General features: G+C 39.9%; 1 protein-coding gene across 1 annotated transcript in view; it reads left to right on the forward strand.

Annotated features, from left to right (window-relative positions):
- The first annotated feature begins 636 nt into the window (after window positions 1-636).
- thsd7ba (thrombospondin, type I, domain containing 7Ba) overlaps window positions 637-20827 on the forward strand; it is a 128315-nt gene continuing 108124 nt past the window's right edge. Inside the window, exons 1-2 of the mRNA XM_084023543.1 lie at window positions 637-870; window positions 8675-8851. Coding sequence (XP_083879669.1) covers window positions 8692-8851 — 160 coding nt within the window. The 5' untranslated portion in view covers window positions 637-870; window positions 8675-8691. The remainder of the gene's footprint in view (window positions 871-8674; window positions 8852-20827) is intronic.

Here is a 20827-nt window from a genome sequence, read left to right on the forward strand (position 1 = left end):
AAGTGGGGAAGGGGTTGGAGGTGGTCGAGAGACAAGGGCAGGAGGTGTTAATAGAATCAAAGTTTCCCCTGGATGAGCTCTCAGAACAGGCTTGGCTGGAAGGTTGACATGTAATCATTGAATGTCATAGGAGAGCAAAACACAAGCTGCTACTCTTGGACTGCACTCATGTCTGTGATATTACTGTCAGAATGTGACACAGGCAGCAACAAATCCTGACCATAAGCCTTGCAGTTTAATATTATATATACAATTTAGAAACAGCAACCAACCCTTTGCTAATACAATCCATAAATGACGTTGCCCTTCTATTGTATTACCGCAGCAAATAAAAATATAAAAATCCTTTCCGATGCAGAGAAACGTTCTTTGAGATCTTCCCGCTAAGATGAATATTAGAATGAATGAGACAGAATGGATGATATTTTTATCTTTTGCAATGCAAAATAGCTATCATGCATCATGTGGAAAAAATATAACCATGAGTTTCATTGTGTGAAGTGACAGATTATACTTTACTGTGGTGTCAGAAGTTTTTAATCAATGTCTCTTTTTTTGTTTTCCTCTACCTCAGACCCTGTAGCCCAGACTCTTTTGCCGGCCCTGGTGGGGACATCAGTGGGGACTAACTGCTGCTGGAGGAGTGACACAGTCCCAGGCCTCTGCACATTGATTCACACAGGATTAAGCCACTGCATGATGCTTCAGGCGGAAGGCCTGGTACAGCTTATTTACTGTCCCTGTCAGACCTAACATCTTTGGAGGCCTTCTTTGCCTTTCTCCCGTCTTCTGAGGAAGGACTGAAGAAAAGCATCTGCCACTGTACCAACCGGCTCACCTAAAGGGATGCCTGGCAGTCATCTGGCTCAGGTACCTGCAAATTATAATTTTTTTTTTTAGCAAATGTCATATTTTATTCTAGGGTGCTGCTAGATTGCAATGCAAAAATTGTTCATTTCATCAAAGAAAACAATGATACAGATAATAGTTGGAAGACATTCTGTCACAAATGTCTGAAACAAGAACAAACCCGATGTACCAAAAATGTGACAATGTGAGATATTTTCCATCAACAAATTAAAATATCAACACAAAACAATGTTGTATTATACAAAATAATAACATGCTCCAGCCCCCCCGTGACCCTAAATACAGGATAAGCGGTAGAAAATGGATGGATGGATGGATAAATAAAATATGGACTAATGGACAAATAACTATTTTGCTTACTGTTTTAATGCAAACTCCAATCCAACGATCTGCATGCAGAATCACACACTGTAGCCTCAGGCTGAGTAAAACATGATTCTGCACCACTTGGGTATCGCTTGTTCAGATGTTGATACATCTCCCGGACCTTTTGCACTACACTTAATAAAAAGAATCTTCCATTGCGGTAACATAACTGTCTCACTAATGTTATCAAGATCAGAAATATTTGGATCAAAAAGATTTATGTACTAAGTTCATCTACAACCCACTAAAAATCAGACAATATCAGCAACAAAATAAATGGGAAAAAAATACAAAATGTATGTCATTTTGACGTCACTCTTAGAAGTCTATCTTTCATGCTACCATCTAAATCTTCCTTGAGATATCTGCTCAAGAAATAGCTTATCACAATTGTTTTGGCTCCACTTTTCAAACTAAACCCAGGCAATGAACAATGTTTCAGTGAACAAGTGTGTGAATCCACTTCTGAGTGATTCGCTGCTCCGCGGTGGAGAGCAGACGCCGCTGGGGTAATGCTCCTTGAGCAAGCTTGACAGAGAGACAGCGGTTCTGTTCAAACAGCCAGAGTTTGATAATGATTACGGGATTAACTGAGGTGAGTCTGTCTGTTAATGCAGAGCAGAGTGACACAGACACTGTATGCAAGCAAGGCCCATCATGAAGGTTATGATATTGTAGCCGTACAATAACCCTCTATTGGGTAATACATTCCTCCAGTCTCGACCATGCGTTTTCTTGAGGCGTGGACATTTCTTGATTCTGAGAAGCACGGGGATGCAGAACGACTCAGAGAGAACACAATCTTGACTGTGTTTTGCTATGATTTACTTTATGCTTGTATCTCTTCTCTCCTCTCTCTCACTCTCTCACTCCTGTCCTCTGATCGCTGTTTTACCGAGGGCAGCATTTACACTCACTCCTTGGGAGCTGAGACACACTCAGCAGCAGTCTGCTGGATTCTTGCTCTTGCTACCAATATTAGCTGCTCTATTGCCAACAATATTGGGCTGAAATAAAAGTGCATTTAGGCTGGAATTCAATCGTAGTATTTGTAACCCTGTCAGAAGATGCAGTGACTTAAACAGAGTATAGTTATAGTAGAGCTTTGAGTAAGTACAAGGCTCATTCGTGCAATGCAAAATGCTGTAGGCATTCAGTGCCCTACTCATTCCGTTTCTAAGCTATCCTACACCCTCTTTGGCCAGTGGCAGAGGCCCCTACTACACCCATATGGTCCAGTAAAAGGCTCTGTCTGTGCTAATATAACTCTGGTTAGAGAGTACAGCCCACACTATTGAGACGCTAAGACATGATGATTTCTGTTCCGTCCTGTAATGGGAATTTTGGATGTTTGTACTTTATAATCAGAATATTTGTCAGGCTGACTCGATCTGCATCTCCTCATCTGACTGTTATGCTATGACGAAAATGAATGCCTGTTTGTAGATGATATGAACATGAGTGCCACATTGACATAAGATAATTTCAGGACTATGACGCCTGTGTTCTGTAAATCTTGACCTTGCCTGTACATCTTGTCTTTGTAAGATAGGACATGATCCGTCCTTTGTCCATGGTTCCTCCTCCTTAAAAGGGAGATTGTTGTTGGACTCATGGTCGTTCCTGCTGATTCTGAACCTTTGCATCAGAAGGCAAGGGGTGAACCTCCTCTGCAGATGAGAATACTTAGTGGAATAAACCTCGGAGAAAAAGCTGATCCTGGTTGTTGATCTTTATTGGGCAGATTCATTTTTCCACAACAGTCCGCTCCAAGCAGAACCCCTCTGTTGACCCCTTCATCCACCTCGGCCACATGGAGGGTGATGCTGGGAGAATTGGAGGCCTCCAGGAGCATTGGTTCCCTCTCTATTACTCACATCACATTTTTTTCTGAGGGTGGCCGAGCGTCATCTGATTTCTCCTCCTCCAGACGTTGCAGGTCTGTGATGGGCCAAAAACTCTGCAAACTTGCTACATGCCCATCCACCACCCCGTTACAAGTTGCCTCACTATAGATAGGTAGGGCAAACTACTTCCTGCTCCGGCACTCATTGGCACTGTATGCCTTTTTGTTGTACAATCATGATGAAAAGTCATAAGAGGCAAGAAATGGCAATACACATAAGCTGTCAGCATTTGGTTCAGCCAACACATTCTGAAGGCTCTTTTGTTGCTATTCTGAATAGAAAAAACAGGAACTGTATCAGAGGAATTCAGGAATAAAATGGAGATGGAATACCATATTGTCAACTATCAGTCCATACAGCGACAGATGAATCCACCCACAAGCCTGTGATCAAAGGAAACAAAGAACTGTGTTTCACATTGCATTTCCGATTGCCATTATGGCCATCTCTGCCAATGAAAACATCTGCAAAATCAGCCTCTTTTAAGTGAGAGTGGATTTCTCTTTTTATATTGCCAAACCCAATCAAAAACAATTTCATGCACGACAACATGGTAAAAATACTCACAGCTGTGTTCACCTGAATATACTGGATGCAGTACTCAAAGAACAGAACAGGGATATGGGCAGGATGTGAAGAGAGAATGAGCCGGTTGGCTACATAATTATGTGGAAATCCAGGGAACAGTTTGGCATTATTGGGAAAAAAACGTACTGGGATCAAATGCCTTTGTTTCTACTCCAGACAGAACTGGCTGTTTGGCTTATTTAAAGAGAGGCTGGAGGATAGCATGTGGATTGTTCAGAGACTTGGCATACCAAATTAGCTTTTGCCATTCATTTGGAGAGATCTAATCAAACATTAATTATTGTGGCCACCTGTGAAAGAGAGGGCTGTGGAGGGTTGCTCGTTGTTCCCGTATGGTAGCTGCATCCAGCGAGCTGCTACCAAACAAGAAACCACAGGAGACAAAGAAGCAGCTTGCATTCCATCAGATCATGGAGTATCTAATAGGATGCACAGCAGCATCTGAGCCATGCTGCTGTTTGCCAGGTTTTCTGTGACCACTGAGAGTCTGGCATGATTCCTTTGACCCAGATATTTAGCGGCTTAAGAGCTTTTCTTTTTTGAGATTTTCAGGATAGTCTGTATTTTCGCTCTACTGACAGGCACAGACTGGATGAGTCCAAGCCTGAGCTGTATGAACACAATTGCCAACTCTTTAAACCGATGGGCTTGAAGAAAAAAGCAACCCATATCTAACACTATGGTAATCTCAATGTCTGTCTTTGAAAAACAATAGTGATATGCCTTGGGGTCATGCTTGTTTTTATTGCTTGCTTTTTGTTCAGGACAGTGTTTCCCAATCAGTTGGGACATGTTCTGTGAGCCTATGGAGAGCGCTGCTTGTCCCATGAATAGACAAATTAGGCTGGCTAGAGGGAGGATGTAATCTGGGTGCAGTCAGGTATGGCTTCCAGAGCAGTACAGCCCAAGAGGTTGGCTAGTAATCAGCAACCAGAGGTGTCTAATTGGCATATGGCTGTGTAAGTGCCAGACCACTCTGCTCATTCATCCAAGTAGAATGAGTTCTCTGGTCATTACAGAATGTGAGACAAAGGCAGCTTTCATAAAACAAAATCAAAAAAGTAGCATTCATTATATTCAAAGTGAATGAGTCCTTTAAATCAGAGAGAACAAATAACCCTATCACTATTCTTTGGGTTTATGGAATTCAAATCATGTGTGACATACTGTAAGTGTCTGTATAGTATGTGTGAAACAAACGCTGCAGGGGCATTGAGGATAGATACAAACAAGAGCTGTACGTCGAAATGCCAAACCCTGAATTTGAGCTTAAAGGTGAAATGCATAATGTATAATGCCTAGCCATGTGCTCCCATAAGAGGCAGCATTTCACCCCCATAGGGAAGTATATTCATGTGTAAAGCCAACTCCTATTAACATCAGGGCAAGGATACGTAGAATTGGACCAAACTCGAGAGCGAGTCAAAATAACATCACTATCTTATAATATTCACGTACGGCGTCATCGATGCGTTAACTGTAGTGCTTACTGGGAATGGTGCATTTTAGTTTAGCTCGTTTGTTGCCTTGGGTCCTGCGTGGCACAAATGAGGGACAAATGTTTTCATTTCGTCCTCCCCGCTCACAGGGGACTGCTTTGCTGGGAGGGGAGCCTTCTGCAGGGAACAGTGCTTAATGGCGGCTGTGGCGGCTCAAATTTGGCTGGTGTAAAACCCAGAGCTGGGAATCACAGTGGGCTGGTGGAGCACATGACTAACCTGTGTGACCTCAGCAACAGAAAGTTTGCTGATCCAGTCAGGGCAGACTCCTGGGATGAGGGCCTGGAGCTGGGGTTTGCACTGCTGGCAGAATTCCTAGCTAAATGCTAACTGGGGATCTATCTCCAAGCAAAGTAGTGTCCTAGTGGTGGGGAGATTTTTGCCACTTTGGGTTAAATCCAAAAACTAACAAAACAAACAAAACTACTGTGAAAACGTACGTGGACCATGGATGTGTTATTGACATGCTGCTTTTCTTCTTTGTTCTCTGGACTGAGGGCAGGCTGGTACTACAGTGACTCACTATTGCCTAAAGTAGTATTACATGAAAGGATGGGCTAGTCGGTTAGTACGCTCATTTCTGTAGAATTCTCTGCAAAACATCTTTGACATAACATCAACACTGTAACCTCACATTTTGTTGATAATGTTAGTTCTTTTTCAAACTAGAATTCTCTCCACACATTTTTTTTCCCTCCCACATTGCACATTTAAAAGCCCCTTTGTCATGAAGAGACCAACACACTTTAGAATATAGAATAACACATCAAACCCGGACAAAAATGGGAGACTCCATCAAAAACTGAGCATCTGGCAGCCCCTTTCCAGGCACCAAGCCATCTCCATCCTGCCATTGTTTTTCATTAAGCAATTTTTGCCCTCACCGAAACACAGCTAAAGCATAAACGTCAATATCTAATTTCCCTGAATGAAATCAAGCAAGAAAAAATCAAGCACCCAGCGCTTTCAGACACACCATGTGTAAATAATCTTAAATCTCAAAGGCCCACTGCCTCTCAGTAGTAAATCTACCATCAAATACCCTCTATGATGCTGCGTTATCACCAGGAAATGTAAACTCAATGGGTTGTGGTGATCTGAAACATCAAAAGAATAATTCAATTACTAACATATTTTCATATTGTCATGCTGTACTTTATTATTAAGGTCAGGTTATTGTTTACTATTGCTATCTTAGAAACAGTATCTCAATATAAATTCTCATTAAATTCACCAGCTGACATGAGTTTATCTCTGATACCATTTTATGAATATCAGTATCTCTGCAGAAACTTATTTCTTTCAATCAACTCTTCTCAATTGTTTTTTTGTTGTTGTATTTTTTGTGCACTACCAAATTCATGGCATGATTGCAGAATGACAAGAAATGTGCGGGAAGGCTCTGTGGGATGATATGTCATTAATAACAAACGTCAGATTACCCAAGTGCTACATTGCAGCAAAATGTGTTTTTGGAAAACAAATCACCACATTCATGAAGACCATAACATCAGTCTCATGAAAAGCATTAGGTGTTACGGATTCAATTCCATATTCATTTATTTTGCTGTTGGTGCAACCCGATGGAAGCCCAGAGGCAAGTAAGGCAAAATTATTCTTTATTTTTTAAGACTGATCGTAATTGTTTTCTCACCTGAGCTTAAGATATAAGAACACCTAAAAAAAGAAGTTTTGCCAAAAAAACTTTCAAAGTTTTTTTTACTTTTAAAGTTTATTTTATTTTCAAGTGATGGTTCGGAGTGAAATGTACCCGGGGTAATTTCCACCATGACATCCAGCCAAATACCCCCACGGAAGCATTTTTAGCGATGGTCAGCATTGGTCAAGATAGCCGCTATCAGCCGAATGGCTTAGTACTAGCGCTATGGTACTGGGGGTATATCTAGTAAATTACCCCACTAATAATGCATGAAATGTTACCAAATTTCAGAAATTATATATATATACAGTATAGGTTCTGTACTCACAAAATATATGCTATGCTACTGCAGCGTATACGCCACTTCCGTGTTTACCCAGCCTATGAAACTATGAGAAAAGTTTCGCTAAATGTTTATAAATGCTTGTATTATCAGGTCAACACTTGTCAACACTTGTTGACCTAATAATACAAGCATTTATAAAAATGTGTTGACCCGATAATACAAGCATTTATAAAATCTCAGCGAAACTTTTTCATACTCTCACGTGAAACTCGCGTCACAGCATCGGCTAGGTAAGCACGGAAGTGGCGTCTACGCTGCGGTAGCATAGCAGCCGAGGATAGAAGCTATCAGGCAAGTGTTCTTTTAAATAAACTCCTGGTGTACTTACAAACTTTCAAATGCCTCGTTTTGTGAGTAGCCTACAGACCCTATGTGTACTACTGCAGAAGTTTGGTAACATTCCATGCATTATTAGTGGGGTAATTTACGAGATATACCCCCAGTACCATAGCGCTAGTACTAAGCCATTCGGCTGATAGCGGCTATCTTGACCAATGCTGACCATGGTTAAAAATGCTTCCGAAGGGGTATTTGGCTGGATGTCATGGTGGAAATTACCTCGGGTGCATTTTACTCCGAACCATCACTTTAAATAGTTAAAAAAATGTTTTAATAATCATTTTGGCCACTAGAGGCACCACCGCCCCATGCTTTAAACTAAACACGCTTTCTTCCAGGTGTGTTTAAATTCACAAAACCTGTTAACACAAAATATATGTATCCTGTGTTTGGAACGTTGCCTATTCTTTTTTAACACCTGTTTCACAGCTGGAAATAAAATGAGCTGTTTTAACCTATTTTTAATTCATGAGCAAAGCAGAGAAAACAATTTAGATTAGACTTAAAACATGTATCACCAGAATTTTTCTTAATTTGCCTCTCAGGGCTTCCGTACAACACAATTAGAGGCCTAGCGAATCCAGGACTAATCCCTAACACTCCTAGGACATGAATCACAGTAGCAGGAGATAGGAATAAATGAGCTGCAATAAAAAGGTACTAATACCCTGTATTACGCTAAGCTTAAAGTCTCCCCCTTCCTGCAATACATGTGTCCACTTCTACCTTGGGAGGCTGAGATTCTCAAGCCTCTCCAACTAATTATGTTTGGTCTATGTGGGTGGAGGAGCAGACATGTCATCACACTCGTATGCTGAATTTGAAAATAAAGGAAAGAAAAGAAGAGGAGGAAGAAGGAGATGCTATGATTCATGTGCGAGAGAGTGTTATGCACTTTTGAAGGTGACTGAAAGTCACATTTCTGGGTTGGAGGTTTCAGTGGGACATTTTTTCAGCAGCACCCGTAGTGTCTGACACCTTCTCCACTTTCCCCATTTTTAAAGAGCTTACACACATTCTCTTCAGCTGGTTTCTCCAGCCCACTTCTCTCTCCATTTTTATGAGTGGCTTACTGATGAATTTCATGTTCTTCCCACAGGAGTAAGAGAGGAAGCAATGGGCTGGACTATGACTCTAAAAGATGACTTTGGGGTCATTGCCTGGACGTGGCAAGCTGGGAACTACCTCAGCCTCTTCCTCTTCTTGTCCCTCTTTTCCTTTTCAGTCCAATCAGACATTGTGTTTCCGAAGGACCATCATTTCTCATGGAAAGCAGGTAAAATATTTTATTATTTTTCTTTTTTCCTATTAATGTTTTAATCAACGCCCCATTCTATAGAGTGTATTCAAATAGAATCATTTAGGTATTTTAGGGAAATCACCGGATGTGGTGAATTATAAAGTAATTCCACACATTTAGTTATACAACTCCACTCACCTGCTGGCCATGGCCATTTGCCAAGATTGTTCCAATGATTTTTTTTTTTTTACGATTCCAAGGATTTAACAAGACAGATCTCTGTGAACCTGTTCATGTTCTTACAGTATAGTACAGTTGGATATGCTGATAAGTGTCAGCACCCTCCAGTATACAGACTGTATACTGACTGTACATGCACACATACCAGAGTCAGCCAAACAGTCATTACTACTTCTCATTATAGGAGAATAATACTAAATTCATTATCAGTGCAGCCAGTTCTGCAGGGAAAGTAATCCTTCTCTTTCTGACACACATTGTTGGGGAGCATAAACTACAGGCTGCTTTTGGACATCATCAAGCCGGGAGGGCCATACGCCTGGGCAGTTACCATAATAACACCTTCTTTCTGACGGACTATCCACCCCCAGCTCTGTGGAGACAAGCAGAGCTGGGATTGTTACCATAATGATGTGTTTGCTGTGGTTATGTGACATGGTTAATGACACATTGGTGCATAGGAAATAATCATGGCCTGGTATGTACAGCAGTTGATTTGCCCTATAGTTAGTTTTCAATGGCTACACATTTATGCAATGTTGAGTCTTAAGATATGGATTTTTGAAGTTTTTTTTTTTAATATAAATCTGCCTCTACAGTATGTGCAATATTTTATCTCCAAAAATATATTACATTTTTGGGAGAATCATGTTTGGATAACTGTATTGAAAGATGGTGTCATAAGTCACTCCCTTTATGAAAAAATAAATCTCACAATTTAGCCTTCGCTTGCTTAACAAATTGAATATAAAATGCATTTTCAAAGCAGCGTCGGGAGGAAAACTTGCCTGCCCACACATACGCCCCACTTGCTGTGCGATAAGCACTTTCATTGCACTCTGTGGTTGGGTAATGACACTGCTCAAGTGACAAAGACATTGATTAATTTCACTTGAAGGAGCGTATGTTCGAATGGGTTGTAACTGGAACATGAGTGAGGATTTGACACCCTTGCTGGACTAAGATGGCTTATGAGTTGTTGCTTCAGTTGCTTCTCGAAAATGAAAACTACTTTCGTAAGAAAGGAAATCGCAACCTTAACATGCCTCACCTGTGAATACACCACCTCCGGCAGACTGTATCTCCGTGCTTTTGAAGTGAAACTTCAGTTAAAAATCAGTCAGTTGTACATTAAGACGTGTTGCGGTACAGAACAAAAACATATTTGTTACAGTTTGGTTCATATAGCAAAGAAAGAGCCACACGTGTCTCACATTCCCTGTCTCTGAAGGATCTTCAGGCTTTATATCACATGCCTGATGATCACGTTCATGTTGGCATATATTGATTTCACTTCTGCAGCTCCACCATGGACATAATATATTTGAATACTTCATTTGGCTGACACGATCCCTTTTAATTTTGGACTTGTCAATGTAGGAAAGATGCGCTCTAAATTATGCACAGCCACCCCATTGTGTGTTTGGTGTGTCTATCTAGGCCAGCAGCATTGTGGGGTAAATCTTTTGTGTGAGCCAGTTCCCAGAGCTGTAGCTAAGCTGGGAGTCTCTGGCTCAAACAGAGAGCTGGAGCCATTTAAGCCTGACCTTCATCAGTGTCTTGGAGACCAGAATGGAGCACTGGAACTCTGCAGCTAATGGGGCTATTATTTAAATCTTTAACGTGACTGCTGAAAGACAAACCCTTTTAAACGGCCCCACTTGCCCTTTTTTAACAGCGAGGCATACATTTACTCCACATTTACAGCATTAACTCAGAGCACATTGAAAAGTTTCAGAATACTGTGGGATGGTAATAATAGTTGAGTTAAAAGCACCATAGAAATAGTCTCTTTTTTTTAAACTACAGAAGGAAGCACGGCGTATCACATATGACAGGGCCTGGAGGTTTATCCTTACATCATTACTGTGTGTTTGATTCCATTCCATTAGTGCTGTTGCACTGCTGTAGATTACGTACAACTAGTTTATGTGTTGGGGAAATTGATTTAGGAATATAACGGCAAGTGAGTGAAAGTTTGCAAATAGTAACTTTTACCTTTTGAATGTAGTTTTTGAAATTTAAGGGATTATATACATCAGAATGCTGATATACTCCAAAACAGAGCGTTGAAATTGGATTTATTTCAACTTCCATAAGCGGCTGCATTTAAACACGACAGCAAGATGCAGTGCTCATCCTGTGTCAGGTTTAGTCTACCGAAGAAGTAAGATCCTGTCTCTCAGGTTTTTATTTCCTGTCTTGGAAATGAGTGTAGGTTTTCAGTAGAAAGTTTTCAAATTGCTTGAATCCACCTTTCATAAGTAATTTGTGTTTTACAGCTTAGTTTCACAAACAGGAAAATGGCTGCTTTATTCTTAGCTGCATCCCAGATGGGGCTGTGTTGTGCATCAAAGCATTTCTCTCTGAAAAAAAGGAATAAACCCTAAATTCTTATTGTCTGTATTATGTGTCTTTGAGGTAATCCAACTCGTCTGGATGAGGTAGCTCTGTCTCTGAGGGTAAAAAAGAATGGTATTCCAAAATAACTTTAATACATTTGAGACTGTTCACAGTTTTAAGACTGCAGCAGGTACTTTGATTCGAAGAATTGATTGAAGCGACTATGTATTTCAAAATTTCGCTTGTTTCATTCACATTTCCTCCGTTTTCGGCTCTAAAAATGAAATCACATGTGTCGTTTTGATAAATCGTGTCAGTGGTCTCGAGAGGATTGAATAATTAAGCTGCCTGCTCATCTAAATTATGTGGGAACTTTCAGCTGCAAGAATCAGCTGAGGGGCAATGATTTTCAAAAGATTGAGAAATCAATAAAGGTTTTCCTTAATGAGACGGATTGCTCTGAGCTCCTGCTGGATTATTCAAACAATTTACGCGACTGAAGCTCCAGGACCTAGTCTTACCCAGAGCCTTGTGGCTTTAAGAATAAATACACCCATATGTGGAAAGATACAGTCAGGCAACATTTCATTTCAGGCTCTGGGTATATTTATAAGCAATTTCACCATACTGTTGCAGCATCAAAGCTGAAATCAAACATCAGTGCTGCAGCGAGATTCTCTTGTTTCTGAAAAATAAGCTCAAAGAAGGCAGTGTTCTAACACCCAGTCGACCAGGATTTCACATTTAACCAAATTGTGCTGAATAATTTACAGAGGGCTTTTTCTCTTTAACAGGAACAAAGAAAAAAAGAAATTATATTAGTCAAATGCATGTTTTATCCAGTTAGCATCACTGGATAAACTGTTGCAAGCGGAGAATATTTAGTTACCTTCATACAGGCTTCGTCTGGCTGCAAAGGTAAATGCACTGCCCTGTCAGCCGTTAGTTTAACTGCCAATATAGTAGCTTGTGGGTGATAGAATTGGCTTATAAAAGGAGTCAAAGCTTGTCACGACAGGCATGCTGGAGAGCAGCTTCCTTTCTGTTGTGAGCAGTGTAGGGCAAGTTACTTCAAAAGCGTAATGCATTATTTATTACTTGTTACTGTCATTTCAAAGTAATTAGTTACATTACAATATTACTGTCTTTGAATTGTAAGGCATTACACTACTTTTACATTACTTTTGCATTACTTTTCGCCAAAATAAAAGGAAATATGGATTTTTTTGTTCCCAATAGATCTTCTTGTGTTCAATGCAGCTCATTACACAGCAGGATGTGATGTTTTTCGCTTCAAAATAAAAGAACGAAAAACGGAAAATGACTCGTATCCCGTTATTCGTTTTAAAAACAGAAAACGACTCGTTAACTGATATTAGATATTGTGTTCATGAATGGGATGCATTACAGTAATGCATTACTTTTGTAACGCGTTACTCCCAACACTGGTTGTGAGCACGAATAAACACCATAATTGTTAAGTACGACCAGGAGATTTGTTCATTTGAAATTTGAGACTGAAAGAAAATACAGAATACATAATTAACATATGTATTTATTTTCTTACAGCCAAAACTGTAAGACAAAATGTCACCAACATTTGCAGCAACTCCAACCTAATTCTGAGTTACATAAAATGAGACTACTGGCGACCTGTCCAGGGTGTACCCTGCCTTCGCCCAATGACAGCTGGGATCGGCTCCAGCCCCCCCGTTACCCTGAATACAGGATAAGCGGTAGAAAATGGATGGATGGAATAAAATGAGACTCATTGACCCCAAGGTGGCGCTGTAACAATCACGTTTACGTTTTCACAATTATCTAAAAAAAGGCTTGGTTTAGAGTCTAACTTATTTCTCACAAACCTATTTGCATGACTGAGACCAAAACTTTTGTCATGAACATCTATGGACTTTGCTGATTTAATATATATACAGTATATATATACTTTATAGAGTGCATTTTCATTGTAACCATATATCAGGACAAATGAAGTCACTTAATGTTCAAGCGGCAACCTCTTATTTAATCAACTGGACTATCCACTCCATGCCATGCAGCATTTCCATGGCATTAACAAGCTGTTGTTCCAGCTAATAATCACTTGAACAAATCGGTTTCATCTGTAATTCTATCCACTTATCCAACATTTCTTACATAACTTACTAGAGCACTTTCCGCACTCTGCTTGACAGTTGCATGATGGTAATGTCTATGTACAGGTTTAAGATCCCTATATATATATATTCACAAGTGCGTATTCTTGCCTATAGCTAAAACCTTACATTATAAAGTATTGTAGGGGACTAAGCTTCATTGCTAGAAGTGATCTCCATACTTCTCAGCTGGTATCGCAATAACCCTTATTTGCTGATGTCGATAGAACAGGTTTTACATTCGGTCATTCATTATTCAGTCTGACTTTTTTATTAGCACGACTGCGGACGCAATGCATTTGAAATGGCACAGTTGTGAACTTTTTAGAAGATACCTTCTCAGAACTCCCTTTTTTTATTTACATGTAATCGCAAGGATGACTGTTGCCAGTTGATTTGTCTTGTGAGCTTTGCAGTTGTCAGCAGTGTGACAACAGCTGCTTATCAAAGAGGGATTTCTGCTGCTGCATACTGGAGGAGCTTTAATGGTAAATAAGCAACGATTCACACTGGGCCGTCACAGCATCGCATGACAGGCATTTAAAAAAAGACAAATTAACAAAAACAAATTGAGCTATGGTACAATTTCAAGCTCAAGATTAGGAATACACTCATAGTACTATTTCAGTCCATACGACACATCGACATCGATACCAAGTAACGATCCGACGCGAATGACTGGGATCATTCTGTAATGAAGGCAACATCAGGCCTGATGTCAATATTGTTTTTGTACTTTCTAAAACTATATGATAGATGGATTACATTTATTGAGTTGTTATTGAGAATTCAAATAGTTAATCATATTCCAGCAACTAATAAACTCTTAGAAATGAAAATGTACAATTGAAGTGAAACGTTTTTTTTTTATGCAGCAAATTGATCAAAACAGCACAAATTAAAATTCCAGTGTTTAATTAGTAGTATAATAGTATACAAACATAGTGAATTGATGTGATTGGCCCTGTTGTGACAGATTCCCTTATTGGGTGACAAATAAACATGCCTCCAAACAAAGGACAGCAGCTTTGTGTTTAAAACATTACTTTCTCCTCTTTTTGGCATGTTATTGATCGGGAAGTTGGGCTAAGATGCTAGCGGTAGTTTTCACTTGTTGTCATAGCTACGGCAAACATCCGGTGTTAGCGGAACCAAGCAACTCGGCTATGTACACGTTCGAATATATTCAACAATCATTTTGTAGTAGGCCTACATCAAAATAAACTCACGTCCCATTGCATGTAAACGTGAATACATTTGCCACTTCATAAACTCGCAAATTAGCATTTTTTTTTCTCTGAATATTGCCCCCCTCTCTTGGCTCTGTTTTTTTTTCCTACAGTGGCCCTAATACGCCCTCGTAGATATGATGAATCGAAATACGTTCAGGCTACAAATACTAGTATGTATCATAGGTAAGCATTCATATGTACGTCAAAGAGTGAGCTGGTTTTCTCTATAATGAGGACTGTTAAAAACCATCACCGTCAATATAAACACTTGACTTCTGAAGAGGTTGCAGAGAACACTTTCATCCAGCTGAGCTTCTGTTTCCTCACACAAAATGTTTGAGGTGACACACTTCATTTCAATGTTTTCTTCAGGCATTTTGTAAACACTATAAAGCCTTCAAGATGTGTTATCTTCTTCTATCCATATACTACCAATTATTTAGCTTGACATTACAATTCCTTAAATTTCATGCAGGAATTCATAATCTCATTAAAATGAAATATAAAAAGCAGTGTTTTTTCATCTGATTCCACGCTAAGCTCCCTTGGGTGGCTAAATCTAGTACACCAAGGCTGATTAGGATCAAGGTGAATCAAATTCAAAGTTCTGGTATTGATCTGAGGCTGAAAGACGTTACTCCACATATGTATTCAACCTCTCAAGCTTTTTAAAAACCCAAACACATTTACTCTGAATTTTTCAAATAGTCCTTTGGGTTTACTTAACCACTGTCAGAAAACACAAACAATGAAAAGTCAATGACAAATGGATGTTCTCCTTGGTTTAATTAAAACTTTGTCAGCATTGCAAGCACCATATTTATAATGTTAAACTGAGTATTCCAGCTATCAAAGCGACTTTGACGGCATTTGACGCGTCCGTTCAAAAGCCCATTACATTGATTATTCAATTGCCATCTCATTTTGAACTCGTGTCCCTCCTCCTGACTGGCAGGGAACCGATTGAGGCTGTCAAAAAAGCCGGCGGCTTGTCTCATGAGAGCCACAAGGCACGAGATTCCGAGCAGTCAGATCCCTAATCCCAGGAGAATATTCTCGCAGAAAAGTTAGCTTTCAGAACGGCTCTTCTCTCTGACGTCTCTTTCAAGCAGTGCAGGGTTTTCTCATCGCCCTTGTACAAAACGTTCTGGACAAATCTCCCACAGTCAAATTGTACCATTAGAGGCTTGAAGGAGGACCAGGGGAGGACACACGGCCGTGACAAAGTAATTATCAAGAGTTTCATAGCTGCTGGGACTATCCAGCCTGATGTGCCATTATTTGAATGATGGGAATCAAAGACAGAAGGTCATCTCATTACTGAATGACTCCTGCAGGTTTAATTAATACTAATATTGAAAGACATAAAATCCATCTCTTGAGCTTCTATTTTGTGTTTAATAAGGCCCATTTATGCTGAATGGTTTCCCTAATACCCACCCATCCATCTATCATCTGTAAACGCTTCTCCTATTCAGGGTCGCAGGGGGGCTGGAGCCGATCCCAGCTGACATTAGGCGAAGGCGGGGTACACCCTGGACAGGTTCCCAGGCTGTCACAGGGCCGACATGTAGAGACAGACATCATTCAAACTCACATTCACACCTGAAGGCAATTAAGAGGCATTTATTGACCTAATTAATCTAACCTGCATGTCTATGGACTGTGGGAGGAACCCAGAAAAACCCAGGTTAACACAAGGTAGTATGATGGCAGTTGAAAAATGCCATGTGAATTCATGAATTTTATAGTTTTTTTTTTAGAGACCCTCTGCACTTGTACATGAAGGAAAACAAAGACGGTACAAGGGCAGTAATACAATTATATAAAAAGCTCAATTAAAAGTAGTTATTTAGAAGGAATGTTATGAATACAGTTGTACCTCCCAAGCCCCCCCCCCCCCAAAAAAAAAAAAAAGATTGGATGAGTCAACGACTTCAGTTCCTTTTAATGCAAATGAGAATAAACCTGCTGACGAGAGCTTCTCCAGTTCCGCTGCTGGAAACTGGCCCAAGTGCAAAGATTTGAGTAAATCAGCAGCAAGGATGGCCGGGGAGGAGCATATCCTCTTCTTTGACGCCTTAGTAGAAGATGGGAATGTTGAGGTTTTGTTTTCAATGCCCTTATAGTTTTTTAGGATATGTCAGTGTGAAGGTCGGGCACATAAAACGAGTGTAAAAGCAGTTTGTCACTGCATAGACTGAACTTCAGGACAAAGCACCCGCCATCCTCTGCTGAACACAACAAAATAAAAGAAGCCTCGACGTTACATGGCGTTATAACTCTATCATTCAATTCCTCATGTCTGTCAGGGTTTCATGCTCTATGAATGCTCTCGAGTGAAGGAGCTTTATTGTAATTCCTGTTCATAAAAAAAGGCTAAATTAACAAAACATGACACGCCTGTTCTAATTACAATAGTTTTAATAGGATGAACTCCTCTTTGCTTTAGAAAAATAACTGTCCAGAGAGAAGCTAAAGAATATGCAGGAGGAACTAAAACCTTAATGCTGAAAATAAAAAAAACTCTGCTGTGATCATCTTCTTCATGATGCGGTTTCCGTGACAAGCTGCTCTCCACGCTGGAGTGCTCTCCCTTTGTCACCACAACCGCTAACACCCCCCACTGCAGATAGAGCTGGAAGTAAATGGGTCAACTGATACGATTTGTCATTTCTTCTAGGTAGTCCCACTCTATTTTTATCACTATGTCCTCCATTGTTTGATAATTAATGGCATGATTTGTTTCCTGCTGTGGGTGTTTCACTCCTCTTAGAAAATCTCCTCCAAAAAATGGCGGATGGAGACTCCAGTGATGTGCACTTGGAAAAGTAAAATAATTATGTTCTACCGTATGTGTTAGAAATGCAGCCTCTGCTGAGACCTGTTAAAATAGCCTGCTCTGTTTACTGAGTGTTTGACCCAGTGGGGGAGACACTGGAGACACGACGGGGTGAAATTAAATGAATTTTATTCTTACCTGAGAGAAACTCCCATATGAGTCATTTTGTGATTGCAGCGCACTGTCTATCAAGATCGCTTGCTTTATTCTAGCCTTTGATCAGCGGCTGTGCTGGAACAGACTCGTAAGAACAGAGGATGTGCAGCGGGAGACGAGGAGGAGAGAGGCTGTGAGGACAACATGTGAGGAAGGAATTGCGGCGGGGTTATCCTGACAGTATTTATGCGGTAGTCGCTGCTAAATAATGCATTTTTGAATTATGACCAATGTCACTCATCTGACAGAAAATGTAGGATTGAAAAGTATGCATGTGCAGGATGGAGGCTCTGTTTCAAGAAGATGTATGGGGCTATCTGAATGACTGAGTAGCCCTGTACCAATCCAGTCTCCTAGGAATTGTGTTTTTATGCTACTAATATGCTACAGCAAGTTAAAAAGGAAACATAATGGATCGTGTTTTGTAGATGGACAATGTGTTTAATTTGTCAGCACTTAAGAGTATGGAAAGATCTCCTTGTACGCCCACCATCCACCATAAACACCCCCTTATGATTTATGTATGGTACAAAAAGCTTCCTTCACTTAAAATATATTGCCTGTGAGCGTAGATGTTTCACCATGACATCATTGGGAAAACAAATTGATATTTTACAAACATATCTAGGAGACAAGCAGGTTGGCTACAATTTGATAACTAAAAAGCCCTGCACACCCACACAAGCGTTTTCACTCATGGCTGATTAGCAACTGCTCAGGCTAAGCAAATTACATAATGTCAGCAGGCTCCATGTACACTATGAAGATGCGGTCAGATGAGATTTACTCTCATTATCATCTACCACCTTTCAGCATCCCCCTTTTCTCGGCTGCTTTTATAATTTCACCACACAGCTAAAAAGTAATTCCTAATCCCACCTACTTTCTCAGACTGAATAAAGATGTTGATTCTTTTTATTTAATTGTTTTTATTTTAGTCCAACCTGTAGTTTATTACAACCCAGAGATGGACCCCGAATTCCTTGATTCTAGCGTGGCTGATACAGAGTTTGGTGGCACATTGTTTAACTATAATTCACATCACACACTTATATAAATTATACATCTGAGTCATAAATCTGCTGCCATGACAGTCGCTGCAACAGAATATACTCTAAATACTCAAAATACACTCTAATACACATGCGGCAATCATTTATATGATGAATATTGGTACAGAGGGCATTTGATTTGGCTAACTCAGACTGCTGAAGACTCAGATAGGCTTTGGCTGAAGGTTTGGAAGCATTGTATGAATTGTGTATTTTGTCTTTCGGAGTTTATGTGGGCACACGAGTGCATTAAGACATTCTTGAACCAGTCTGATCTTTTGATTTAGAATGTTTGCTTAAACTATAGTTGCATTTTAATGGTTTGAACGCACACCTCACAATCACAGATTAGTATTCAGGCCATGCATCTTCTATTTGTGAAGCTGCTTCAGTTTAGTGTTCCTCTTTTTATTTACTGGAGGACAGTTCTGCCCGTTCTCCAGCATCAGACAATAAAATGAACTAAACAGAACTAAATGCTAATGACAGCATACTACTGTTAACATGTTGGTGCTAAGCCGGAATACGTTTTACCACGTTCATCATCTTTTGACCAACGTAGCGGGCCATTAATTCCATGGTTGAAAACAAGCTTTTCTACACAATATTGCAGTTATTTTACTTACTGTTAAAATAAGAGCAGTTTAAATATCCTTACCTAAAAATTGCAATTATGTTGAAATAATACCAAGTTACAGACCTTACTAAGTTTCCCAATGTCTTTAGGGGAAGTTGGCATAAATGGTTTTTATAATTATTCATCCCAGCAAAGTGACTTTACCTCAGGACTCCCTCTCCCCAGCCTTCAAACCCTGGATCCTGTTGAAAAAAGGATTATTGAATTTCACAAACCTGAAGTTGTAATGTTGAACTTATATAGAAGTCAAGTGGGAATGTGGTTCACAGAGATTTAAATGAGGCGCTCACAAAGTTGCATTTCAATAAGGTGTATCTGGGGGAGAGAACACTAGCGTAATGATAAACAGGCAGCGATGGGAAAAAGGGTGCTGGTAGGGTTTTGCGGTAAGGTTGCTTGGGGGGCTTTCCTTGATCAGGGATCATGCTCTCAGACTGGCTGATTTGGCAGTGTGAGTCGAAGAATGGCAGAAAGCAACTCAATTACAAAAGTTGGAGCATCCAAAAAGCTAATCATCAAAAATGAAGTGAGGCCTGAACAGAGGCTGAAAAGTTAGTAAAGCTGTACATCAGCCTCATGTGTCAGCTGAGCTTGTCTACTGCGTCACTAAAGAGCATTCTGGTTAAAGCCCCTACATATAGAATTTGAAATTAATCAACTCCTGAGACTCTTTTAATCCCTATGTCATTATTTTCCAGTAAGTATTGAAAATCAACCCACTCCTCCATACACTTATAAACAAATAGGTGATGACATTGAACAACAATAATAACAATAGCATGTATGAGATGGATTAAGAGAACAATATGATAATCTCTGCCATTGCCTTTTCTGTGCACAGATTTATCAAGAATACAGTTTGTGTGAAACAATGTACTCTTGCTCTGTGTTGATATTAAACAGTCCTGATACGCGAGCATGACCTTTTTGACACATCTACACAGGCTCACATTCAGCAGTTGGTCTTTTGACTTCAAACATATATATTTTTTTTAAATACCATTCGATGGATAATCTCATCTAGAGCGTCACTATTCATGATTAAACCACCAGCAACGGATTAAGATGCTGGTGGCAACCAGATCATCCTGGCCTTTAGCTGACCATAGGGGCTACCCGGACTGAACCTGTGGGCTGATTCAACAAACTGAGTTTATCATAACAGAAATATAGCCTGTCCATACGGTGCAGCCTTTCTGTTTGGGTTAGGCACTCTTGACAAGTAAAATAGTAACAGAGCATACAGACAAAGTTTCAAGAAAGCCAAGAGTGAATGTGATTAATTTACACTAGGGAGCAACTATGTTAATTTCTCTGTAATTTTCTTGATTTAATATGAATTGAAAAACAATAT

This window comes from Eutrigla gurnardus (assembly GCF_963514095.1).
Source record: "Eutrigla gurnardus genome assembly, chromosome: 12".
Taxonomy (NCBI): Eukaryota; Metazoa; Chordata; class Actinopteri; order Perciformes; family Triglidae; genus Eutrigla; species Eutrigla gurnardus.